General features: G+C 41.4%; 1 protein-coding gene across 2 annotated transcripts; it reads right to left on the bottom strand.

The window, feature by feature from the left end:
- Positions 1 to 1,503: 1,503 nt before the first annotated feature.
- AZIN1 (antizyme inhibitor 1) lies at positions 1,504 to 26,805 on the bottom strand. 2 transcript variants are annotated; one of them, XM_032682193.1, is made up of 13 exons: positions 26,509 to 26,732; positions 20,669 to 20,806; positions 13,987 to 14,184; positions 12,919 to 13,089; positions 11,765 to 11,938; positions 11,333 to 11,505; positions 7,615 to 7,749; positions 5,993 to 6,074; positions 5,076 to 5,150; positions 3,820 to 3,985; positions 3,172 to 3,290; positions 2,788 to 3,002; positions 1,504 to 2,176 (listed from the first exon to the last, which is right to left on the bottom strand). In XM_032682193.1, exons 5-13 carry the CDS (start codon positions 11,864 to 11,866, stop codon positions 2,065 to 2,067), a joined length of 1,179 nt encoding a protein of 392 aa, XP_032538084.1. In that variant the 5' UTR covers positions 11,867 to 11,938; positions 12,919 to 13,089; positions 13,987 to 14,184; positions 20,669 to 20,806; positions 26,509 to 26,732; the 3' UTR covers positions 1,504 to 2,064. The 2 variants fall into 2 exon arrangements, with proteins under 2 accessions (XP_032538084.1, XP_032538077.1); XM_032682186.1 differs by lacking the exon at positions 12,919 to 13,089 and having other exon boundaries at positions 26,509 to 26,805.
- Positions 26,806 to 27,483: the final 678 nt, after the last annotated feature.

The raw sequence follows: 27,483 nt of genomic DNA, 5'->3' as shown, positions 1-27,483 counted from the left end.
TGCCATGCACAACCAGCAACGGCAAACAGGAGGGGCTGCAGCTGTCTAGGGAGCACAACAGAGCTACATTAGTTCCAAGTACTACATAGAAATCATCCAGCTTTCATATTTTGTAAAAATTCCAAACTGCAGTTACAACATGAACAGTAGCACTTAGCAAATCAAACTGAAATACATACTGTGTTCAGACTCCAGGTTGGCTTTAATGGCAGACTGTCTTCAAGTACAGTAAGTATTTCTGCTCTGACCACATCATTTAGAAAGAAACTTTTTTCAATTGATCTGTAAGTTAACATAAAATAACTCCTTAAGACTGCATGACAGAATCCTGTTGAGTTCTCATCTTAGGCAACTGTAACTTGTATTTAGTTGAAAACCATGCAGCAGTCTGTCTTGTCTAGAGAAAAACCTCAACAGGTAGACTGCAGTCCATACCACTTCTTGACACATAGGGACAGCTAGTAACCTCAGGTTAAAAACAAACAAACAGAAAACCAACCCAAAACACAGGTTTCCCCACTATTATTTACTCCCTTTCCTACTTCCACATTTAAATACAGTAATAAATATTTCTTAGACTGCACCTTCAAAAACATAAGCCATTTTGTACATCTTAGCTGGCCTGTAAACTGTTCTCACAAGTCCAAATTGAGATTTTCTTTACTTTCAAGTAAAAGCTCATCAAATTTTATAAAAATCTTTTTAACAGAAGTTAAAGTTTCCTACCAGCTGGCACCTGTGTAAGATACACTTGCAACCCAAGGGCAGAAATTTTTCCTCCAACTAAAAGGTTTTAAAAAGTCTGACCTCAGGATCCAGATCTCAGTGCATCGTTTCTGACAATCCTCCTCCTCTTTCTCCCAGTTTTCAAGAAGGGAAAGTTAAGACAAGAAAGTAAGGACCTTGAAGAAATCAAGAGGTTCCAGTAACACAATACAGAAATTATGACCAGTTCATTACTCGATGCAGTTGGCACATGTACTTGCAGCAGTCTGCTCTACATTGTGGATGTATCTAAATGAAATCCAGTGCAAGAAAGCACTGAGGTTTCTGAAGACTTGTGCAGCCATTCCTTTAGGAGTCAGCACTATACAGAACTAGCTGAAGTTGAAAGTTAAGATTTTTCAAATAAACACCATTAAAAAAAGGAGTCAAAGGTTCTGTGACAACGTGCAGAGTTGGACTAACCCATGCTGACTCAGGGCACTGCATGCACACAAGCTAAGAGACTAAACCTCTTCTGTGCACACCCATGCCTAGTGCAGGTTTGCTGTTTGGTGTTAAGAACTGAATCTACGGTCATGCTCTAAAAACACCACAAATTGCATTTTAGCCTTCCAGCAACTTACATGGCTTTCACCTCATACAGATTTACCAATCTTAAAATTTTACTGTTTAACAAAAAGCTGAACCTAGAGAAAAGAAGGCTTCTCAATGCAATCAGGTATACATCTATTTTATAGCTACCTGCCTAGTCCCTCCCAAAGTTAGCCTGAAAAACAGTAAAATCTACACAAAGTTTTATTGCAATCATACAAGGGATACATCAAGGGTCAAATACAACAAATACTATGATGCAATTTTACATTTATTTAACTACAGTTCAAAGCACAAATTTACACATTCTAAATACACTAAAACATCTAATGAAGTCACACTGGTCTCCCACTGACATTTGATATATCTGGGCGAAAGACAATAACTTTACAAGACTTTTCTAACAGGAATCCTTAGTATAAAAACTGTGTACTTGTATGTAAACTGTTGAAGAACCCAAGTGATGGGTTTCCATCTCCACTAAGTCATCCATTTTGTTGCATATTTAACGCTCAGGGGTTGAATGAACTTGATTTTAAATTTGGACGCCATTATCTAACCCTCCCACCCCCCACTGAATTGTAGCTGTAGCTTGTTTTGCCTGGTCCCCATTAGCTATTACTATTTTTTCAAGTTTTGAAGAGAATGAATTGAATTCAAGATTGTTCCATTTCTTCCACACTGGAATGTTGACCAGACAAACTACAGACTTGCAACTGCAGGTCTAAATGAAGCGTTAATGCCTGTTTAAGCTGCAGTGGAAAAGCGGTCTTCCGGGCTCAGCTGAATGCAAGAAGGCACAAAGAAGAAATTCTTCATCAATGTGTCTGAAGCAATTCCAGCGTCTTGCATCTCATCCCTGCAGCAGAGAAGGTTGAGAGTTGTAATAACATTCTCAGGTACAACTTCACATCAGAAACCAGCCTCAATACAGCACTTGAAGCCAAGTGCCCCTGCACAGCTTGGCCTGAGCCTTGGCAGGAGGGAGACCAGCTGTGCCAGTGCTTGGCAGACACGGAAATGCCCCCACCCTCCACGGGCACAGCACAGGTTCCTTCCTACCTCAGCACAGAAACAGGCTACCAAACTCACCATCACCACAACAGCATTACTGCCCTTTCTGCCTGCAGCGATGGTGCCAATATCACACACAAGCTGCAGTTACTGGTGCTAGGAAAGCTCAAAGGTTTATGTCAAACAGGAAAAGGCTTTACAGCTACCACTGAACTCACAGGAGAGATTAGGTATTTCGCTTTCCTTTGTAATCCTTAAAGCAAAGTAGGTTTTATCACAGCTCTCAGTTTGGTCTTAGGAAAGTCAGAAAATAGAGACAAAAAAATCCACAAACTAAAAAGGCACATTCTTGCATTTTCCTACATTTGCCATTGAATAGAATTTATATTTGGCTGTAAGTATACACTCCTGAAGGAAGAAAAAGCAATCTCGGCACTACCAAGACAGTTTTCTTACCAGTCACTGAAAGACATCATGTAGTAAATCAGTGGCCTCTGATAGTCGTTAAAGGCAGACTGTTCACCTAAGGTACCAGAACCCATATTATCGAAGATCAGCCAATCTCCAACGCTCAACTCAGGAAGAAGACAGTTTTCCACAATTTGATCAAGCTCATCACAGGATGGACCCCAAAGGCTGCTTGCAAAGAGAGGCTCATCGTCCTTGTATTTCTGTATGGAAATGATCAAGTTAAGTCAGGCTTCAGTTTATTAAATAAGAAAATCTTCAAATATAGAGAAGGATAATTTAGTAAGTAATATGTAATTATATATGTACAAAGTTTTACATATATATTAAATAGACAAGGATAAGGACTCTGAAGAATATGGAAAGACTCACCTTGTGAACCTCTGGGATAGTATTCAGTTTCTCAGACAATTTACTCGCAAAAGAACCATAAACACCATCATTTATGTAATATGTAAATACTGGTTCATCATCATTCCTGGTTTGCTCCACTGGAAGTAAAAAAAGAAGTTGTCTTGCATGCATAAGTAGTCCTTTTGCAATCTAACTTAAGTCAGCTGCTTTTTCCTGACAAGGGGTTCCATATACACTGGAATGGGAGAATTACAAGTATAATAATCTGTATGAGACTAGATTATAAATTCAGTTATAACTTTAAATGTGAGGCTTAATAAAATTAATACTTTCAGTAATAATCACTGCTAAGAATACAAGCCTAGAGAAGCAGCTTGCTCGGTGACATGGGTTTTCTTACGTTCTTCTAATACACAACCTTCTAACACACCACCTGTGAAGCACCCAATAGAGGTTTAACCACTGAGAAGCCAAACCCAGTAAGAATACAAGTACCACCACATAAAAGTAACAGTGATATACACAGATAACATATGGTCAGAACCTGGAAGGCAGAAGGATAAAGGAATGCATTAAATATATGCTGAGACAAACTAGTCCATCCCAACTAGTAGTGGGCAGTTACATGTACTGATTCATAACAGACACTATAAATCCAACCCTTACCTCCAGAAGGAAGAAGTTTATCATACTCAACAGTCTTCTTTGCAATGATGTTCACTGCCAGCGTAAATGCAGATGAAACATAGTAACATCCAGGCTCTGCAATCACATTAACACCAGACTCCTTAGGAAAGTAGACATCCAGCAATGGCCTGATGACATGATTCACCTAGGAAATTGAAGTCAGAGGTAAGACCAATGAACTCAGCTGATGGATATATCAGATACACAACCACTTTCAGTCAGCAACTGTCAGTTCCAGTCAGCACACCAAATGGTTACTCTGGTCCTCTATTCTCTGAGAACTGTCTTTACTGGAGGTTCACAATATATGAAAAAGATTTAAGAAAACTGGTCATTCTGCTAAATGCTGAAGATTGAGTGCCATGAGTCTGAGTCTGACAGTCCCTCCTCCCCACCAAAGCTCAAGCTGTGGTACACTCAAGACTGCAGCAGTAATTTCAACATCTGTACAACAGATAATGTAAAATTACATATGAACCCAGAACAAGGAAAGGGTCTTTCCATGATCAGTTCTGAATAGTGTCACATTAGAAACAGAATTCATTATCTAATACTGATGCTCATATCTTAAGCCACATATTGGAAAATAGCAGGTATTTTAGACAAGGAACAGAACTGTGACAACTAAGAAAGAAAGGCCCTGTTTGCTGTTAGTAACTTCTCACTGCATCACTTCCATTGTCCTGCCTTCAAGGAGTTTGTCTCTAAGACAACATAGCAGTGAAAACAGGTTGTCCTGTTTTATGTGCCATTGCATACTAAAGAGGGCATTTAGGCCAAATCAGAGGCTAGCCAAAGCAAAGACAAACCCAAGACCTTTAGCCTTCAGTTCTAAAGCAAAATATCAGAAGTTTTCATCCAATAGAAACAGGGTTTATGATCCAAAGCATGCTAAGCTACCCTGGTCCAAACCATGCAACAGTCATCAGTTGGACAACCACAGTCAGCTGCCAAAAAACTTGAATTACTACTGCTAAGGTTGCTTTAGATAGTAACTTAATCTGTAACATGCCTAAATCAGCATTAACCCAGTGTGAACAGGATTAAAAGAAATAATCACCTCCGAGAACTGATTACACTATCCATGATAAAGAATACAAACCCAACTATTTGGATCCTATGAATTACAGTCTAACATGGAATTTAGATTAGGTTTCAGCTATCAATGTTAGTTGCAGTTTGAAGGTAAACACTTCTTCAAAATTAAGAGTTTCAACTTCCAAAATATTGCATACCTCTTCCAGCTGAAGTTCTGAGCCTGTGAAGCCCCCACCAATATCCAACATGTTCATCTTAAAGCCAAATTCTTCCTAAAATGCATAAGCAGAATATAAGTACACGAAGAACTAACTGCAAAAATATTTGTTGCTCCTTACTGTGGTTGTTTTCTATGTATTTATACTTTTGAACATATTTAGCAGAGTATGTTGTGAGAGAATAAGGGCATAGTACAGCTCCATTAAATCTCATAGCAACAGCATTGGGATGTCAAGAGTGGCTGGTTACAAAATTCTCTGCAAGTCCAACAGCAACATCAACTCCCATCTTGTGGCTTTTGTTATATTCAGACAGTATTTGCTGAACAGGGTGGTGCATTCTGACAAAAGACTGTTTTAGGAATTCAGTGTAGCAGTCTTGTCACGTAATCTGTGAATTTGCACAAAGATCAGCAAGATCCTCAATTTTATTGCCCCATCTGTGCATTACCAGCCACAGCTAATGCACTAACTGCAGTAATAAGAGTAAAAAGACTCCCAGTCTTCTCTGTTTAGTTTACAAGCTTCTCATACCACAATAAATGCCAGCATACAATTGTTCAATATTTTAGCCTAACAAAAATGTCAGCTACATATTTGCAGGACAGATTTGAATGTTAAGAAGCCTTTACTAAAACTAGGAAACTAATTTTTTATTTGAAAACAGCACACAAGGCTACTGCCTGTCAGTGGGAAGTATTCCTTAACCTTTGTCCACAATTAGTACATAAAATTTGTTTTACCTTTACCACATCTCACAATGGAATATTTGGTCCCTTACTACAAGTTCCATCTCCTACTATGGATTTATTTTGGAAACAATATAGTTGGCTTCCTAATATGATTAGAAGGGATCTTCTACTGTAGCAATTGCATGTGTGTATAGATCTACTTACAGCCATGTCAAACACACACCGGGCATCAGATATAGCATGAATGTACGTTTGCAGATCCTTGCAAGAGCCTGAAACATGAAATCTGAAAGAAATAAAAACACAATTAATACACTGAACCATATATCTTTCAGACCAAATTGTCTCACCATGTAAAACAGCAATGGAAGCAACTGATTCCCAAGTGGCTCAAAATAAGCTTGCATGGTAATAGAGCAATTGTGCAAAGAATAAGCTCAGGAACTATTGCCTTCTATTCCACTGGATTTCTACTTGAGACCTGTCTCGCTCTTAATGTATAAGAATGTCCCACAATATTCTCATCTTCAGGAAACAACATTTACTGAACTTTTCAGTCTTCACTATCAAAGTGGCTAAAACTTGTTCTTCAGTGGGTGCCAATGCTGCAGAGAAGTCCTGATGCCTCCCACAAGCTCCTGAATCCCCTCTGGTTCCATGCCCAAAAGGTTTAAGTACTGCCATACGTAGTTAGTCACTGAGATTCTAAAACTAGTGCCAACATGCCCCATGAGCTGCCTCAAGAGGAACATGGCTAACTGGTTCTTGACAGACCACAAACACATCCACCTGTACCACAATGCTCACTACTCCAAGTCTACTTCTCTAAGGAATACCATTTTTAAGGCAAAGGTCTGTTTTCAAACTTATTTGCATGAATCCACATTTCTTTAAAATAAAAATAACCCACAAGAGCCATATGATTTTTGTTAAGTTGGTTAAGGCATTATAAGAGGCGGCACATTTTCTCAGTAGTATCCTCTAATATTTTAGTTTACATTTGTCATTTGTAATGATTATAGTATGTTTATGCTTTAACATCAATTTCAAGCAGATATACATCAAAACAACTGTGGTTTAAGTCATCATGATCTGGCTTAAATTTTCTTTTTTTACTGTCTCAATGACCCACCCCATTTTATTCATTTGGTTGCTTTCCTAAAACATTCATGAGTATTTGATACATTAGTAGCTGAGGGCAGACAGAACAATGCATGTATTTTTCTTCCATATAATAAAATATCTGTCAAAATTCCAACTAAAATATCACAGATCATTTGAAAGATCTCGGAACAGTAGGATTAATTCCTGCCACAAGCAAGTCAAAAACTTAGGTATTTTGCCTTGATATGATCAGAGTGACAGAGGACCCTAACTCTTAGAAAATCCAACTCCATGTTGATCTTGTTCAAACTCTGTCCAACCTATTCCATGCTATACTAGCTCTTATCCGATATGCTGTTTACTGCTGGAAAAATACAAATCAAGTTACCACAGAAATTCAAGAGTACAGTCAGAGAATAGGAGAGGCTTCTAAACTTAGTTTTCATGCTGACAGAGGATTTCTGATGCGCCATTTAAAATTGCTTTGATGTCTGTAAAAGTTACTTTGTTTAATACTAGTTTTTGCTTTTATATTAGCACTTTGCTTGCAAGCAAAAATTCATGATTCAGAGTTAATTTGTTGTTGTTTGGGGGTTTTGTTGCCTTTTATTTTTAACCCTGGAAAACAGTGTCAAAGAGGGAAAAAATTATTTTCTATTCTACATCTTGAGTACATTGTACAAACATCTGCTCAGCCAGCAGAGAACAAAGAAGTTACTCACTTGACACCAATTATTTGGACTCCCAGCTCCTTAGCACATTCCATGAGGTGCCTGCAGTTCTTCAGGGTGGTGCCAAACTTCATATTCATCTCCTCATCAGCAGTAATGTCTTCTGTGGCAATGTGCAGTAAGAGCCTAAGAGAAGGGGAAGATGATTGGGGCAGTTGGTTTACATCATCAGCACATGTGAAGCCTGAAGACTGTCAGAAGTGTGTTGATTATGTTGTCAATACTCCAGCTCCATCGATGGATGAATCAAGGAAACCTAATAAAAACAATCCTGTACAGAGAAAAAACTAGCAATTAGGGGCTAAAACATGGAGCCAAAAAGGACAAGGGATTTCGAAATGCAGCAATTAAGACTCTAGTAGCAGCAAGAGTCTGTTGAGTGCTGTAATAAAAGAGAATGTTACCTTCTAATAAAGTATAGCTCCTCATAAAACCAGTAAGACTGTAATATGATTTTTTTCCCATCTCTGACCTCCTTCCTAGCCAAGAGGAGAATGTGGAGATTACCCTTAGGTCAGCCACGTATCAGATTTAGTTTAATTCAGCATCTGGAGAACACCAGGCTGACACATTGAAAGCACACCCCAGCCATATCCCTCCACCTCCTCTTCTGACTGAGCACATGGACTGGGGATGGGGTAGGGATGTCAGTCCATTCCCTGCCCCTTCTTCCAGGACACTGTGGAGCAGAGAGGAAGAAAGTACCATCTCTTACATTCTTATGCAGTGAGACATCCTCCTTCCTCCAGTGAAAGCCTCATCCTGGGTATGTCTGGCAAACTGCAGTGCCAGCATTGACAGTTTTCTATGTTAAATTAACTCTTGAGTGGCAAAGCCATGTCTGCATCAAAACCTCTAGAGGTATACCCCCAAAACTCACCAATTCAAACCGCTGTCCACTAAGGCAGTCACCCCCACACCCCCAACAGATCAATTAGTTAGTCATGCAGTAGAGTGAAGTTGTCACAACATACGTGCACACATGACAGACTGCACAGAGCAGTTAACCAGGGGGGGAGCACAAACAAGCAGCAGAAGCTCTGCAGCCAAAGTGAAATAGCTCTTTTTAAGACATTCAAACAGAACTCAGCCTAGCCATTGCAAAACACATGTTGGCCTAACAGCTACCCATGACTTCTGCAAGTACTTTCCAAATGTCTTATAAGGTGTTTAAAATGCATTTTGTAAACAGCAACAAAATCCTAAATTCTCACACCAGCAATCCTTGTTAATTTTAATTTATACCATTTCATCTTGGGAAACTGTGACTAGCCTTTCATTTCCTACTTCTCCACTAGCACAGACAACTCAAGTTAAAGAGTTTAACTTCTTGAAATGTAAAAAAAAAAAAAAAAAAAGTCAAGTCCATAATACTATGGTTTATAACCTCACATTAAGATTACTCAAAATCCCTTTTTAAAAAGACATCCAATGTTAAATTTCATTGATTAATGGTTATGGCAGCACTATAAGTGAATCAAGATACTTTTTTAGTGCAAACCACTGAAAAAAAATGTAATTCTGACTTCTAGAAATCTAGTAAGATTCTTCTTCCTGGGTTTCAGCCAGTCAGAGCAGGGCTAGAGGGTGATATGTTTAGGGTTTGGGTTTTTTTATTTTTAAGGAAGCATTTTCTTTTATCAGCCTTCCCTCTACTGAAGCTCTTAGGACAGTAAGAACCTTATCAGTTAAACTTTGCCTGGAAAAACCTAAAGGTATAAAGAAATGCAATGCTAAGCACTCCATTCTGACATCTCTTCTTTCTTTAAAAAAAAATTGCAATCATTCCAGTGACTAAGACTTCGAAAGGCAGAAACATCAGTTACAAAAGAAGACCCACCCATTACCAAGTTTAGTGCAAAGTTACAGATTTTAAGAAAGTGAGAAGGAGAATCACATCTTTCCTCAGCCAAAGCGTATTGGCTTCATCTATTGCAAGCATAATTCAGCTCTAAGAACCACACACAGGAAGAACAAGGCTAAACAGTGGCTTTGACTTCTTGAACTATGCCAAGGAAGAGAAAGAAACCTCATTGTCACTTCAGCATCAACATTAAAATGACCTGAATAAGGTAACTCTAATAAAATGAGAAAAAAGCACTTCTGTCCAGTGAGAAATCAGACCTCTAGGAAATTTATGACAGCAAATTGCAGTTCTTTTGTAGAAATTGAGCTTCTTGTCCTTGTTAAATGGGAATTTTTGCAAGTATTAGACTACAGGTTCCTTGAAAAGAAGTAAAGAGTTCGTTGTTTTTCTGTAGCTTATGAAACTTCTCTGTTCTGCCTCCCCATTTTACAGTTGCTATGGCTCAAGAAAAGTAGGTATCCTAACTTCTCTTGCTGTGGATGTTACCACAGACAACGTTGTCTGAAGTCAGCTGTTAGAATCATGGAAATAAATCAACATGAAAACTAACAAAACACTAAACGCACCAGTGAATAACTGGTAAAGCACTAACAATGTAAGAGTCAGCTTTAGCATTGCCAAGGCTTTCAAATGCACTAAGTATGCCAAGGCCAGCACTTTACAGAAAAAAATATTTATCATACATTTAACATTCTTTGCACAGCAAGTCCTCTCCAGTATGCAAAGCACTGACAGGCTTCCATGAGGTTTAAGTGTAATCACTAGCAATAGCAATATTAACAACAATATTAAATCTTGAGGTAGCCTTGAACAACTGAAACTCCCTCAAATAAAAACCCTGTCCTCCCTCCCCCCTGCTCCAAAAACCCACTCCAACCCCCCTAGAAAAACAACTAGTGAGATGACCAGAGTCTTCAGATTCTGAATTTAGTAGAATCTTCCCAATTCTACAACTATGGTCTCAGTTTTGGGAGAAGACATAACAGTTTAATAATGACTGTTTAGAACCAAGGGCTTTGTAAAGGATGTCAGGAATTCAGTTTCTCCAATGATATTTGTGGGAAGCTATACCCCATTAATCACTGGAAAGGACTGTAACATTCACTTGGGCTCTGACCCCAAATTACTTAAAGGTATGGTCCATAGCCAAAATATTCATGTGAGGGATGTGATGTTTAATGACTGGAGCGCCTATCAGTCCAAGAGACCATGACACATTGGCAGCAATAAAATTCTCATATTTAACAACTAGAATATCAGCTTTGATCACTTCTTTACAGAAAACAGCTGAGCTAATACTGAAGTTACTGAAAATAGAACTGGAGTCAAATTTCTCACTGCTTTAGTGGTGCAGAAATACCTGCAGGTGTATTTAATAGACTTGCAGAGTGTACCCAAACCCAAGATGGGATCCAGAGCACATGGGCATTTGCTGATAGTCTCAGCCCTGACTTCAGTTGGAGCCACTACTATCCAAACAGAACTTCTTGAAAAATAACAGTGAAGCCACAACAGAGCAGGAGGAAGATGTACTTGCAGATGATGAAATGCCAGACTTCTAAACTTTAATCACTGAAACCTTTACATCAAGGTTGCCCTATGAAATCAGTTTCTCCCAAGATTTCTCCCAAAACAAGGGCCTTAGTATTATATGAGGAAGTTGAGACCCAGTAGGGAAAGCTGCAAAAAAGCTACCTTCAAAGGAGACAAAGAGAGGAGAAAACCAGATACAAGTGATTTATATTAAAGAAGCCATGTACTTGCTTGCAAATCAAACAACCCAGAATACAGGCAAAATTAAGTCTCTCCCACATTAAAAGCAAAGCCAGAATTGACACTTACTTGGCATTTGGATGATTACGTGAAATTTTCTTCAGCTCAATATCATTGTCACAAGTCATGATGTTTATCCCAGCTTTCGCTGCATACTTGAGCTGAGAAGCTTGCTTGCAAGGATTTGTATATATGATGTTTTCAGGAGAAATGCCCAAGTCTTGTACCAATGCCATTTCAGACTGAAAAAACAGGAGAATACCAGAGCTTGACAAAGTCCAGTGCATCATCTTTCCTCAATTTTTATTAGATGTCCTCTACTATCCCACAAAGAAAAAACTATCCACTGTTTCTAGTGCAGAAGCATAGATTTTCAACAGCCAGTTACAAAGGAGTTCACAAATTCTATTATTTATAATCATGGCACTTCACACCAAAAAGATGATTTTAAAACAGCAGGCATATGGAAGAAAATAAGGCACACAGGTAAGAAAAACTTACTTTACTGGAACATGCAAAACCAATGCCAAGGGTTCCCAGAATTTCGAGTACACCTGGAGTAGAATTGCATCTTACAGGATAAAATGGTTTTATTGGTGCCATCACGTTCTGCCATTGTATGTTATTCCTTACAAGCTTTCCAAGATCACCAACATAAAATGCCTTTTTTCCAGTCTGAAAAAGGAAGAATAGGAAAATAAAATGTCTGAAATTGTGGGTTTGCTGCCAAACAAACAACCCAAAGTCATAAAGGATTATGTACCTTTTTACCCTGCTCTTAACTTTTAGATTTGACCTTGAATGTTGCTTTTGTTTTTACTTTCACCTAGCAATTTGAACTATTTAAAAAAAAAAAAAGAAAAAAATCAGAGGGAATACCTACCACTTCAGAGACATTATGAATGCTATTTAGACAATATTCTGAGATTCCTGAATAAAAGATTCTACTTAAATGTCAAATGCTCATTTTATCTAAAAATACAAATCTCTTCCAACTTTTTATTTTCAGAAGTCTGCAACTATTTAGAGGGAAAAAATCCACTGCAGTAAAAGCTTCCACAGTCTCAACATAATTTATAGCTTATTATACAAGGAATAAAATCTAATGCACTAACATTATTTTTACATCTAGCTAATAGCTCATTTTCCTGAAAATTTGTTTGGTAGTATTTTAGTTCAGGAAGTCAAGTTTGAGACTGTTCTCCACATCTAGTTCTCCACATTTAGTTTTAACAGGATTTTAAGAACTAAACTCATGTGCTAAAGGTTGCAGAATCAAGTACATAATCTTTAAGAAAATGCACAGACACTCTTCTGGAACTGTTAAGTCCCCCTTGTGCACCTCTTATATCACAGTCTTTCTCAATATCAAGTCATGATGTGTGTATAGTGGATCAAAATCCAAACAGATTACTCTATATTTGTTTATAATGTGCACTCAGTAAAATTCCTGTAAATGAATGGCCTACTGCATATCTATTAAGGACCATTACAAAATATATGATCGATCTGAATTAAGACTGTACATCAAATGTTAATTCTAGCACTTGACTTTCACAGATATGAAACTATGTATGTTGTGGCTTATTGTATACAAAGTCTTTTTCTGTTTAAAAAACACAAATAGAAATTCCATCGGGTGGAAGCATACTGACCCCCTGTACGGGTCACCAGCAGGAATGGGATCTGGAGCTTTAGATCCATGGCACAGGCCTCTACCCCTTGAGCTAAAGGAGTAAATGAAAGCAGCAGGAGGCAGCTATCCTCTGTGAGCCAGCCAGTGGTTGGAGACATGACATGTTGCCAGTAGTTTACCTATTTATTTGCTAGACAGAAAAAGAATATTAGGAATCAGGATTTGGGAATCCTACACCTGAGTTCAGAAGGCCATGGAATTTAGCTATCTGCTGTACTATAGTTGAGCACTTGCACTTGAACATTAGTCCTGATAAACCAAGGGAAAAGTGAACAACTCTAGGTATGGCATACTAAGGATACAGTATTTGCTTAATGAAACTTTTTTTAAAGCTTGCTCTTTCTACAACCTCATCTACAAAACAAAGGCTACATCTTCCTGCCTCCTAAGAAATGAGTGAAGCCTTATTCAATAGAATTATTGTAATCACAGAATTATTCAAGTTTCTTTCCAGTTGGTTGCTAAACCTTAGCTTTTAGACTAGTTTGTCTTGAAAGGCAGCACCTCACAATGTGCTCATACCCAATAGGTTTCCAATGGGGAGAAGGGTAATGGGAAGATGTATAACTATAAACCACAATGGCCCACAGAACTTTTAAACATGGCTTTAAACCGGCTCAGCATACATATTTGTCTAAACTTTGCCATATTTTCAGGGAAAGAACAAAAACAACAAAAAGGGTTCTAACTCAATATATCCACTTGCCCAATTTCACATCCCTGGTCTAAAACCCATTGCTATAAAAGCTGTTGAAACAAAGAGATGGGAACCCGTATTTAATTACATCAGCAAGATTACTTTCCTGCTAGCCATGCTCAGGGAGTTGTTGCCCAAGTTTCCCCAACAGAATTCTGCCCAAAGCAAGCAAACAGCAAAAAAGCAGAATTAGAAGAGCAAACTACTTTATAAGGTGAGTGAAGCTTAGCTGACTCTTCCTCTGCTGCTGTCAGTTCATCAGTCCTAAATGCCTTGACCTACTTTGAAGACTTATGGAACTGAACCAGAAAATTTGGAAAGCCAACTTACATGAGTATGTTCATAAATACAGTTGTCAATAACATCTGCAAGAGTTGCTCCTTCATCCAACAGACCAATGGAGTAATTTGCATCCTCAAGAAATCCTTTCATCTCAGCCGTATTCCACAAAGCCGACAGTCATAAACCAAGAAACACAAGGGATGGGCTTCCAAGCCTTATATCCGGGTCCTTAAATTATGCAACAAACTGTACAAAGAAAACAAAAGTCAGTGGAAAACTAGGCACAAAGCATACTATGCCACCATTTAAAAATTAGAGTTTTCTACATCTGATGTCCTACAAACAGGAACACAAACACCCTCTACAAAAAACCAAATATTTTTTTACTCTGTTCACCCTCCATTTGCCAGGGACAAGGATAAGCCACATGCGCTTGGCTTTAAAATAGCAGAATTATTTTTCTAATTAGAAGTGTTGATAGAAACCAGAAACATTAAAGCTGGAAGTCAAAAGCAGTTCATTAGTTAAGAATAAAATTTTGGCTTCAAATGGTCACAAGGCCACAGTATTAATTCTGTCTCATATTTCATCTACCACCTCCAGACAGTTAAAAAAATCCACAATTTGTAACATTAAGTTTGGTTAACGTTGTCAACAATATGAACAAAGTTACTTTTGCTCAAGCTAGTACTAAGATAACTAAGCAGCAGTTGCTCCTGCTTCTTATTACACCAAATAATGGGAAAGGAGCCATCAGGGTTTTATGTGCTTTCTGCACAACTCAAACATGCCCCCTATGTTTCTTAAGTGAGGAATTTACTGCCGGGTGAATTGAATTTAGTGGCAGCAAGAATCTTCAGTTCTACTCAGAAGCTGAATGATCAAGAAAAGTATGCTGGGTAAGAAATACTTGTCTCACAGGTATAATAAGTCATATGCTTATTTAAGTGAATCCTGGAGATCCAAAACAATCACAAAAGAACAAGATAATTACCACATTGATGTAAGGATTTAATTACAGTTACAAAAACAATGACTAGGTGGCAGACACTATAATAACAAGAAAAAATTCTTTAGACAGTCATATCTCAGTGTGAGAGTAACAGCTCAAATTCCTTAAAAATAAGGCCAACAAACAAAAGACAAGCTTGTGAACTAAGTTTCACTTAGAATCAGTGAAACAAACATGAGCACCGCAATCATGTTCATAAAATATCCATGATTTTCAGAAATAGGTTTAGACAGGTTTAGATACTTTTTTCCCCAGGAAAGAAAGGCTGGCATCAGCATTTTACTGATAATTTGGTAGAGCTCTGGAATATTCAAATCATGAAGATACAAAGAAGAAAAAAGCCTAACAGTAGAGTTTAATTATTTTACTTTTTTTTTTATATTACGACCTAAACAGTCTAATGCTTAAAGACACTTTAAAGCACTTTATGCATCCTTAGGAACTTGTTGGTTGTGTAATAAACACATTAAACTTTCCTTCTACAAGAACAATAACAACAACAACAATTCTTTTACTGTCTTCTTGCAAAAATAGTAATACCAAGGAGAGGAATAAGCACAACCATGGTGGACACATGCAAGAGTGAGGTGATTTCTATTTTCAGCAGGTTATTCAAAAGTAGTGGATCTGTCAAACATTCAAAACCCCCAAGTTTTTTAATCCTTTCATGACACAGAGCAGTGCTAAAGAAAAATTTTCAAATATGTTTTATGCTGCATCTAAATCTACAGGATTCTTTCCTCTCCCCACTCACACCTGACCAACACATATTCTAAGTATCTGTAACTGTTTGCACGTTAGAAGCCATTGGGCTGGGAGAAGCCTCACATCTGAGCTTTTCATTGTTTGTTCAAGTTGGACAATTTCTGTGTTTCTGATCTCTTATTAATAAGTTCTCAATTCCCCGATACACTGTATAAACCTGTCAAAAAACCTGCAAGCAAAATTAAAGTATTTTAAGGAATTACTGTATATACAAGGATGCTACTCAGCTAATTTTTTTTTTTTAATGCTATAAGCCACTCCCTACTTTCTAAAGTGTACAGGCAGACAGGGGTCCCTTCCATCCTGATCTACCCTACTGGAAGGTCTCAGAACACCCACTGGAACCAATCACAGCACTGAATAGATTTTCAGGTTCACCAGACACCCATCCACCCAGCAGGCTAATTGCTTGTACCTTGTATTTCAAATGAAGCAGCTCAATCTAAGCAACTGCACGCTTTTCCTCTGGGTGTTCATCTGAGTTACAGTGGAATGGATTTAAGCTAACTGTGTAGTATTCTTAAAAGAAAGTTTTTTTTCATAGTTAATGACTGTGGTGTCTATAGCTTTCAGACAGAGATGGTGTAGAAGAATACTCTCCTCCAAAAGCTGCCCTTTTACTTTTGGGGACACTGTGTGGTGAGGACGGGGAGAATTGTTTAAACTAAAGCATAGGGAGAGGAGGCTCTTTATCACTAACTCACCAAATCCAAAAAGAACACTTATCTAGCAAGTCAGTTTAGATGAAGATTATTTCCTAAACCAGACTTGCCTCCTGTTCATTCATCCAAAAGCATCTTAAGGGTCAAGAGGCAGGGACCAAAAGGAATATATATTACTAGAAATTTAACGAAATAACTTGCAACAAACCATCAACAATTGGTATAACCTCTCCCAAGCTGCTAAATGGCAATTGCTTTTTCTAAGCACATCCAAGACACAGAAGCTTTTCCATTTAGCAAAATTAATATAGTAAAAAAGCTAACATTAGCCTAATGACTACTATCCAATTTCCACATTCGGGAAGAAATTACATTGTCTTGTTGAGAACAGGATAGGAAGAATATTGTACAAAGAAAAAACAAATTCCTAGGAGCACTGCTACAGCACCACTACAAAAGAGTGGATATTTGAGAAATGTTTTTTTAAGGGGTTAATACCTTACAGCACAATTTGGGACTGTGCTGTCAATCTCATTCTGTTCTGACTGGCACCCCTCCTGAAGGGGAGGGAGGAGAATCAATGATAAAATTTGCAGAGGGAAATCTAAAGGGTGGTTTAGGACTTTTTTTTATGTCTGTAAGATGAGTCAGAAATCATTACAGTACAGAGTTCAGTCCTTGCTGGAAGTGCTGACTTGCTGCAAGTCATTATTTGACAGACTTGGTGTGGTAACACCACCCATTTTCGCACCTGAAATGTTAGTCTGCACAGTGCTCCAGGACATATATTTTAAGGCAAACAAAAGCTGTCAAGTGGTATGAGACTTCTACACAGGCATGTAATTGCTTTCTTTGAAGTAAGCGTTACATCCTCAGGCTCTTTATGGTTTAACACAATGACTTCCCAGATGAAGAACTCTTAAGATAAAAGTGTACATATTTAAACACTGCAATTAATGCAGACATCTGGAATAAAACAAAATGAAAATGCTCTGAAAATAGACTAAACACATGCTTGTCATATGCAAGCATCCATAACACATAACACATGCAATTTTCCTTTTTTCTTTACATTGTCAGAACTACATACTCTTTGGCCTAAAAACCACAAAAAAAAAAAATCCCAAACACCCTTAGGTTTGTTTCTTTCATTAAAAATTTCCTCTGCAAATGACAAAGTCTCTGCACCCCAAACAGGCTCCCAGTAATGCCTTTCAACTCCGTGTCTTATTAAACAAAATAAATATTCACGAGATTAACAATTATACCGATGTAAAAATCATAAAGAGGTAAAAATACATTAATCTCACATTCATTACAATACCAGTTCTTCAGGGGTAGCAGATCAAAGAAGCAGCAGCATTTTGTCACTGACACTGGCAATTAAGTACAGAACAGGTAAACTAGAAAAGTAGAAACATGAGTCCTATGTTCTCAGTGCAGGAAATGCCTATTTATAATGGGAGCATCTTTTTCAAAAAAAATTCCAAGATGCCATTTCACCAACTTGCATCCCTATAAGTCAGTTACCTGAATGAAGCCACTGAAGTAGACTGATGGAAATGATGGAACAGGTGTCTTTTTGCATCACTCAAGTTACCTCTCCATAGAAATCCACTGAGGGTCATAGAGTACCTGCACAGTTTAGGTTAGCTGCATCCTACCATTCTCTCAGGAGCATTCCACACAGTTAAACAAGCAACGTAACTGAGCAATTATGCTCAAGTAAGCAAGCAAAGGGGGTAGATACTAAAAAATAATGCCCCATCCTATATCTTCTATAGGAACCATGCTTTCAGGAACCTTCTGTATTCTTGAAGTTTGAAAACATTATTCAGAGCCAATAAGCTCACAAAGCTTACAAAAAAGGAGTACTCTTGTACATACATTTCCATGGTGTACCAGAACACCACTTCTCTTTCACAACAGTACAGTCACTTCCCTAAACTTTCCTCTTACTTGCTTAGTCAGTATTAGTATTTGGCCTCCCCCACTGCACCCTAACACTCTAAACTCCCAGCTCTCCTGTTCCCCAGTTGCCACCCAGCTCCATTTAAACAAAGTCAAGAGAGCTTTAAAGGTTAGCCAGTCCAGATAGCTACTGCTTCCACTTGGCTTGCTAATAGATCAGATTTCCATTGCTAATTCCCATCATTTCCGATAAACCAGATGTGGCAATACCTAAAACAGATTTTTAAAGGAGCAAGACTTCAGGCCACAGTTGCTAGACTGCTCAGGGAGTCAGTGCATGAAGAGCAAGACAGAACTAAACCCCAAGTTCTTCCTTAGCCAGTGTCATACAAGGACAAGAGCAGGATAGAGAAAATTATAAAAAGGAAGCAAGATTAATGGGAATGTAAGTACACCTTTAGACAGAAGATTTTTATTTGAGTTCCATCAGAACATAACATTACAGTTGTATTTAAAAGTTCAATTGACCTTTCTCCCATTAAATCACTTTGCAATTTGAGCAAGACTCAGAAGTACCAATCAGATGGCTAACTTGCATCTTAGCTGTATTTGAGGCAATTACCTCTGCTTCAGCACACCAAAACAGGTACAGGTTCCCTGGCAAACGCTACTGCTACCTGCATCACCACTACACTCAATGCTGATCTACTCATATTTGTGTACAGTACATTATTACTGAACACATAATAGATCCAAGTTCAAAATTAACACACATCATCTCAGCATTCAGTTGCAAATACTGCAAATCCAGTGGCATTTCTGTTCTAGGACAAGCTATACCTTGCACTATTTGCCACAGCACATGACTACCAGTTAGAGAAGGAATATCTCAATGAAAGTATCAGAACAGCTTCTCTTCCAAGAGTAAAAACTTCTGTCACGGACAAAATTCCCTCCAGAATAGCTTTATAAGTTAAAATGCATTTACAGTACATTAAGACTTTCAACTTTATTCACTCCTTTCTAACAATTCTTCTGCCTTTCCTATCTAACTACTTTACTTTATTCCTGTTGAAGTGCAAAATGTCATGCAAGAGTTCTACCCACATAAAAGAGTGAGCCAAAACTCAGAAGCTGAACAGGAGAAAAAAAATTCTCAATATTTTGCTTATAAAAATCACACCTAAAAATTAAGAGTGACATTCAGAAAATTTTCAGTGTTAACTGAATTCACCTGAATAGAGTATTTGACTAAAACCAACCAGATATATGCAGTTAATTCAGTAAGTTCCAAACAAAAGGAATATACCCTCTGGAGATAAAGCGAAAAGTCATGATAAACCAAGCTCATCCTGCACCTCTGCTACTGCGGTTTTTTTCAAAGAGCAAGTTTATCTACATTAAGTACCTTATTAGGAGGCATACTAACACAACTGGCATTTAGAATCCTTGCGGTCTGTAAAAAAAGTACCTGGCCCAGTAATATGTACTTAACAATCCTCAAATTCTACATTAAAAAGTATTATATAATTTATGGGTACTAAGCCAAATGAAAACGCCTTCAGCTAGACAGGAAAAAAGTAATACTGTACAAATACTGTAAAGTCAGCTTAACTCAAATATTACAAATGCATTTAAGACTATTGTTAAAAACTACATAAAGCTATTTTAACTTAACAGAACATGAAAACCACACACATTCCAAAGTCTTCCGTGCTCCTTAAGATCAGCTAAGTAACTCATTTGTTTTCAGTTATCATGGTCTGGTTCTTCTTTAATAACTATTTGCCACTTCAAAATATAAAGGCATTTGTAATCGGTACACAATTTCCATCCAACTCTAATTTACACATTCTACTATAGCTCAACTACAACTATTTGTGAAAGTGGATGCTAATTAGCAAATAACAGAGATAAGTACTTGGGGAGGCACACCCTTCATGATCAGCATTAGTTACTGTTTACATGAGCAAATTTAACTATTTCAGTATAAACTACCCTGAGAAATCATACCATCTTCAGCAAGTCATAATTTGATGTTAACGGTCATACAGTCCAATTCTTTACTTCAGAATTACCACTGAGAGACTGAACTTAGAGCACTTCATTTTAGAATTTCTGCGGCCAACAGCCCAAATTCAGAAAAGTAACTCTATTCACCTAGTTTACTCACATATGGTTAAGTCTCTCAGAACTTTATCAGATAATTATATTGAGAAAAGTGTTGGATTAATAAAATTTATAGTCCCCCACCAAATGAAAGCCCCGTGTAATTTCGATAATCTACATTCAGACAGTTATCTTGCTTACCAAAAAGCCAATACAAGCTGTATTTTTGGAAGTGCTTATCCTCCCTGCATACAGACAAAGAGAGACTTACATGGACAAGTTAGGAGATGGAACCCTACTATCATCAGCTAGGTTCCCAAGGTGGCTCAGCGTTGAAGTCGAACTGTTCTCTATAAAGCACTTCTCCTAAGCCCTCTGGATAGTTGTAAACTTGATCAGTGATTTTGCCCTGTAGGAAAAAAAGTGCACACAAAAATAAATTTCACAGCCAGAACAGAATAAAATCTTTATCTTAAGACATTTAACAAATGCCTTATCAGTGCTTTTAAGAAGGCTTGCAACACCCCATCATGAAAGTTTATAATCACATCAAGCATACATTTTTCAAGAGTGAATGTAAACTCTGAGCCACAACAACTCAGATGTACTAAGACCTGCTAAAACACATGAAACTGCTTGTTTGTACTGATCTTTCACAGTCTGAACTGGAAAATTTTCAAAATTAATGGCAAAGAGATCCTGCTATAGGGTAGTACATCTTAATACTGGACTATCCCAGAAGTGCTTTTAACCCTGTAACCACTGCATACTTCCCCTCCCCACTTCATTCCTATTTCAGAATTCCCTTGCAACGTTCTTTCTCCCTCTGCTGTGAATGAACACAGCATGTGGGTGAAAAATAGTGCTTTATATAGTGAAACTGAACACCACACAGACTAATCCAGAAATGAGACCATTAGAAGAAAGAAACTTATGCTTGCCTTCAGGAATGAGGAAACATTTCAGCTGGCCCTTAAAGGCTATTACCCACCACACCAAAGCAGCATTTTAAAGTACAAGGCTAGCTCATTCAAATTCAGATAAAGCAATCACACAAATATGAACATAAAAAGGAAACATTTATAAACCCTGTTGAGAAGTTATTCCTCCTAAAAGGAAAGATAATTTTCATGGAATTAAATACACTACCAAACTGGTCAAACCCAACATACAACAAAGTTTCTACAAATTCACTGTGGTATATGGCATGAAACATGGAATGTACCAACCTACTGTAAAACTAAACTTTTCCTCATCTCATTATTTAAATACTACCTGGACTGACTATAAAAACCTGACTTCTGGGAATCACCTGACCTAAATGATCATCTTCTCAACTGCATCAGTTAAGCAAACTGCTGAAGTGTACTTTTCCACTTATTCTTGCTCTTGGAAAACTAAACTAGTACACTCTATAAAGTACTGAGTAACAAACAGAATTAATGCAACTTGAGGGTAACTCTTTCAGAGCAACTCCACAGAGCAGTCCTTTCAGCTTTACCACATAAATTAGCATTTGGTAGCACACATCACTAAAAATAAACCTCAATGCTTCAAAATTAATTGAGATATTAAGAAATTTTGCCAGCTAGAATTAATGTATATGCCTTTTATTCTTCTAAAGCGAGGGTTACTTAATGTTACTACACTTAGTTCTGAGTATGCACACAACAGTTTTACAAAAGGAAAGTGTTGCTAGTTTTTAAAATTAACTAAATAGCTCCACTATTTCCAGTGCTGTTCTGATTATACAGAAGACTTTATATAAATTTTCCAATGACTGTGAATTAAGTTTACCTTCCAAGCCAAACAAGTCATTAAACACAGGTGCTTCTAGGAAGAGCACATGACCTTCAGTGCAAAACTTAAGAAGCCATGCTTTAGCCAAATATCACCTGCAGTATTATTCCAATAAATATTCTCACATGACCCAAGGAGAAAAGTGTACAGTGAAAGCTCCTGTGGAGCTGGAATGAAAACCAACCATTTTCTGCAGCAACAGACAACTATGAGCTCTGCTGAGTTCTAATTGTCCTTCAGAATTTCTTTTAAATAAGAATTACTTATCTAAAGGATCTACACAAACATATAGAAAATAGTCTGACTGCTCTCTTTTGTGCAGGTTTGCCAATTCTAAACATTCAGAGAAAAATAGTGCAATTTGAGCCTTTCCAATCACAGTCATTTCAGTCTGCTTTAACAAGCACAAAGAGGGAATTTGCTGTACTGTGGCAGAGCAGGGCTACCATTTTAAGTACCAGAAGTGTATTAGATGTCCATAACCCATAAGGACAAAGCCAGCTTTACAAGAATTGCATGTCATCAGCAACAATGAAGCATCCATTGCTTAAGGGTCTTAAAGTAGGTATAAAAGCATTCTTTGCTAAGCAGTGAGCTTTGAGTTGTAGGAATAATCAGCAAGGCAGCTCTGCCTTTTAATACTCAAGTGACACCTACATGCATGTATTTATCTATCATCTGTTAGTATACTCTACTAGCAAGCACCTCAAGTTCGACTACACCTCAAGCAACAACAATAGTAGTAACCAAGGAAACACAGGAGAAAAAAAAATAAATAAATCACCCCCCATTGTCCACAGTGTACAGTTTTGCCAGAACAACTGCATCCCCACAGCAAGTCCTGAGTATTCAAGAGGCCAGCTAGGGCCAGGCTTTTTCCAGTTCACAGGCCCACTCAGCCCCCCTTATCTGACGCTGACCGGTCTACAAAACCAGGCATCAATTCATTTTCTTTGAAAAAAAGTGATCATCCATTTCTGAAAAAGAGACCCTTTAGTGGCCTGAGCTAAAATATCCATGAACCAAATCCTAAAAATCTAGAATTATGATGACCTTGCACATTCACACCAAGTGACAGACTTGGAGGCAACAAAGTTACTCTGGTCCACAAAAAAACCAAACCAGGTATTTTTGAGTTACAGTAAGCCTTTTTCAGATCAGGGACAGGACATTGTGGCTAGGCAATCCCCAGTGGGGAGCAGGTCCTGAAAGAAAGAACAGGTCCCCAAGGAATTCTCATCAACCACTCTCTTGCTCCTGCACTACATCACCATTATTTAGAACTGAAATTTACCATTATACTCAAATTAGCCCATCACACAATTAAGCCTCACTTTCAGGAAGGGACAGTCTTAGTTCTCTTCCAGAGCACTCTGTCTCTCCTTTAATTGGAGAGATGGAATCATTTCCAGAGCATACAGCCCAGCATTGCTGCAATGACACACCTGCAGCAGCCTTCCAGCACAGGGAACAAACAGCGAGAGGCACAGGTTGCTGGCCCGGGGGCAGGCTGCAGTGCTGAAAGGCAAGCCTGCCTCTTGCCTCCAGTAAAACTGTCCCCAAAGGAGAAACATTTCCACTGCTGTTCACCACCAAACAACACCCTTCCCCTCCAAGAGCTCCCCCACTCCCCCCTTTTTTCTGTGATTTCACAACCTTTCCCTGGAGCTTAAAGCCCAGCAGGAGGGATGGGGGGCAGCAGGCTGGCTGGCTGCAGGGGTGTCTCAGCCCACAGCAGGCAGAGCAGGCAGGGAAGGGAGCTCACCACAGCCCGAGGCACACGGGGAGGGGGCTGCCTTGTCACAAGCATCAGCCACAGCAGCAGCAGCATTGTTCACACGGTGACAGGAAGGAAAGAACTAGACTGGACCAGTCCAGACTGGAACAAACCCCTCCTACCATCACCATTATTCACAACCCCCACCTCTTCCCCAGCTCCACTGCCTCCCACGTTTATCCAGGGAAGAATAGCGGGCAAGTGCAATATTCTCCGAGACAAAAATCCAGCAGCCAGCGAGGGCAGAAGAAGTAGGACATGTCTCCCCTGCAACCCACTGCCACGCAAGACACACAGCCACGCATCTGACTAGGTGTGTAGCCAGGTCTACGTTGCTTTATTGGACCTCACATGGTGTTTTCATTTAGGGTGGCTATAACCCACTGGGACTACACAACCAAATCCTGCTCAGTCACCAGAGACGGCTGCAGAGGTCTGAAACGCAGCGCTTCTCCTGCCTACAGGCATATGTCAGCTGTGCAGGATTTTGCACTGCAGGAGATGCACTTCAGAAAGGCTTGAAAGATGATTCAAGCTCACTTTCTTTTCTCTTCACCACAACCAGGTTCCCTCCAGCAAAGATATACATCTTCTTGGGCTTGGAATAAGCCTAGACTGATGACTGAAAAAGACCTGCAGCGCTGTTTAGTAGAGAGCATTCTCCTCAGCCACGCCAGCTGCCCCATGATCCAGCACTTGCACCATCCCCCTTACACATGCATGAGTCCCCCAGTCTCTCACCGTGCTTTCAGCTCCCCTACCACCAGGAACATACACATCTGCTGATCTGTCACCACTATAACCAATTATGGACACCTCTTCTGAGCTCTTACCAAGCAGGGAACAGCACTGCAGCAAGCACACACACATTCTCAGGATACCCCACTACCCGGTGCACACGCTCTAGATATACACAGAGCCAGCAGCTGAGCAATGACTGGACTCTTCTCCATACTTTCCAAAAGCCACTGGTACAGCAGTGGCCAACTGGACAACAAAGTGCTGGCAGAGGCAGCCAAGCCAAGGAGGTTGAGGCTCAACTAAGAGACCTCTCGGACTGGCGGCACCAAACCTGCTACTGCTACACTAACAGACTGACCAAGGGAAGGGGGAAAGCCCTTGAGATGACCAGCAAACACCCCTGGCAAACGCAGGAGACTGCTAACTGGAGAGAAGGGCTCCACTTTCACATGCCGGGGGACCCCACAGACACTCTGCGTGAAGGCGACTTGTCCCATCATCCCAGCGTCTGTCCCGGAAAGCGTCACTTGTGCAATGCCCTTACAACTTGCGCGGTGCCCTGGCAGCTCCTTGGTCCTTGGCATGCCCCCTTGTCCCCCAGTGCCGAGGGGGACAGGTGAGGCCTCGTGCAGGCGCAGCTCAGGTGAGGGGGGAAGCGGAGGACGGCAGCGGGAGCCCGGATGGATAATCTCGCTTACAGAAGCACAACATGGCCCCTGAGAAGCAGGCGAGGAGACGCCGCAGCCATGCCACCAGCACCTCTCCAGCCTATGCCCTCGTCACCCAGCGCAGCGCCGAAGCCCGTCACACATACGGCCGCTCTCCCCAGGCCCAGGGGAGCTTCCAGCGTGCGGGTCATCCGCGGGGAAGGGACCCGCCGGCACCCGGGCCGCAGCCTGCGCTTCCCAGCCCAAGCAGCTGCCACAGGGCACCGGGGACCGGGCAGCCCCCTCCCTGAGGGGTTCAGGCGAGGACGCCCCTCGATCCCCGTCCCAGGCAGGGGCGCCCTGCGAGCGGCAGCAGCACCCGGCGGGCGCGGGTCTACCGCCGCGGGTACTGCCCCGACTGTGAGGGGGAAGACACCGCGCAGCCCCCCTCCGCAGGAATCCGCCATGTTAGGGCGGCCGCCGAGCCCCCGCTGCCCGCGGAGCCGGCGGCTCCGCCGGCCTCCCGCGTCCCGGGGGCTGCGGGAGAAGGGGGCCGGCGGCGCCGCCGCAGCGCTCGCCCCGGTGCCCGGCCCCCGCTGCTACCCCGGCGCCGCTCGCACGCAGCGCTGTCCGCCATGTTAGCGCGCCGGCCGCTGACCCTCCGCCCGCCGCCAACGACACCCTCCGGGGTGCGGGGGTCCCGCTGTCCGCCCGCTCGGACCCCGCACTGCGGCCCCGCACCGCCCGGCGCTCCATGGGACTGGGGGAGCTCCGGCTCTGACTCATCCTGCCGCTCTCCATCTGCTGCCGCCGGTCGCAGCCGGTCTCGCCGCACGCCGCCGGGCGGAAAAAGGGCAGCTGCAGGAACCGGCCCCAGCCCCAGCCCTCCCCGCCAGGAACCGCCGCGGCGGCAATGCTGCCCGCCGGGCGCCCCTCTGCCCTCCCCGGGCGCCACGGCCACCATTCCCCTTCCCTCCCTGCACTGCCCCCAGCCCAAGGTCGCAGGCAGGGGAAAGCCCCTGTCGCTCCCCCCAGTCGCCGGTGTCCAGGGACGCCCCCGCCCGCTCCGAAGCTCAGGGTGGGCGTCGCCGCCGCCCCCTCCCCCGCGGCCGGCGAGAGCCCCGGGACCCCCGCTCCGGTACTCACGTGAGATAACGGCCCGAAAGATTTGGTAAATCGTCTTCTCTTTTTAGGCGGAATTTTTAAAGAGGGATGTGGGAACCTACAGCAGAAATACAGGCGGCGGCAGCGGCGCCTTCCAGGGCCATAGGCTGCGGGGGCGGCCGGCAGGGAAAGCGCAGCACGGCGCTGGGACTGGAGGGCACAGGCGGAGAGAGACAGAGCCGGAGCGGGCCGGGGGCTGCGGCAGCGGCGGGCGGAGGCGGGAGCGCGGTCGGCGAGCGGCGAACGACCGACGAGACAGGGCGAGAAGAAGGGAACGACGCCGGCAGCGCTTTTATAGAGCGGGAGGGCGAGGCGGGACCAGCGACAGCGTCACCGCACCGGGGGCGGGACCCGCCACCGCCCCCCGCGGCCGCCGGGGCGCGATGGGCGCGGGGTGCGACAGCCCCGCGGGGCAGGTGTGGGTTCCTGGCGCGGCTCTTGGGTCCTCGGCGGGCGGCTCGGCCCGGCTGGCACCGAGGCTGCTGCAGGAAAGGCCAGGTCTCTGGGGAGTTCCTGACAGAAGGCGGGGCAGGGACACCGCTGGCGTCCCCTCAGGATCCCAGAAGGCAGTTACCCACACGTGTCTTCATAGGGCATCTGGGGTCTGTGCTTCTGTCATGACTTCCACAAGCCAGAGACCCATCCTGTGTCGCTACGGCTTTGAGCAGGTGTGAAAAGAACCCAAGGCTTAATAGCCAGCCAGAAACCTCCTTCACAGAGTTAACAGCTCGCCCTGGTCCCCTGGGAATTGATAAACTGCTCATAACGCTCACTCGAGCAGACTAATGCTCTATAGCTGGCACCCTCAGTCTTCCAGCAATTTCAGGTCTTCAAGAGCCTTGTATGTAAATACATGAACGGAAGGATTTACCTGCCCCTTATGATTCACACACAGTTTAACTGAAGCTCTGGAATGTCTTCAGCTCACCCCAAAGCCTTTAGTTCTTTCTTAACACC

This window comes from Chiroxiphia lanceolata, chromosome 1 (assembly GCF_009829145.1).
Source record: "Chiroxiphia lanceolata isolate bChiLan1 chromosome 1, bChiLan1.pri, whole genome shotgun sequence".
Lineage (NCBI taxonomy): Eukaryota > Metazoa > Chordata > Aves > Passeriformes > Pipridae > Chiroxiphia > Chiroxiphia lanceolata.
The sequence above is the reverse complement of the archived record's forward strand: the minus strand, read 5'-3'. Positions and strand labels throughout refer to the sequence as shown.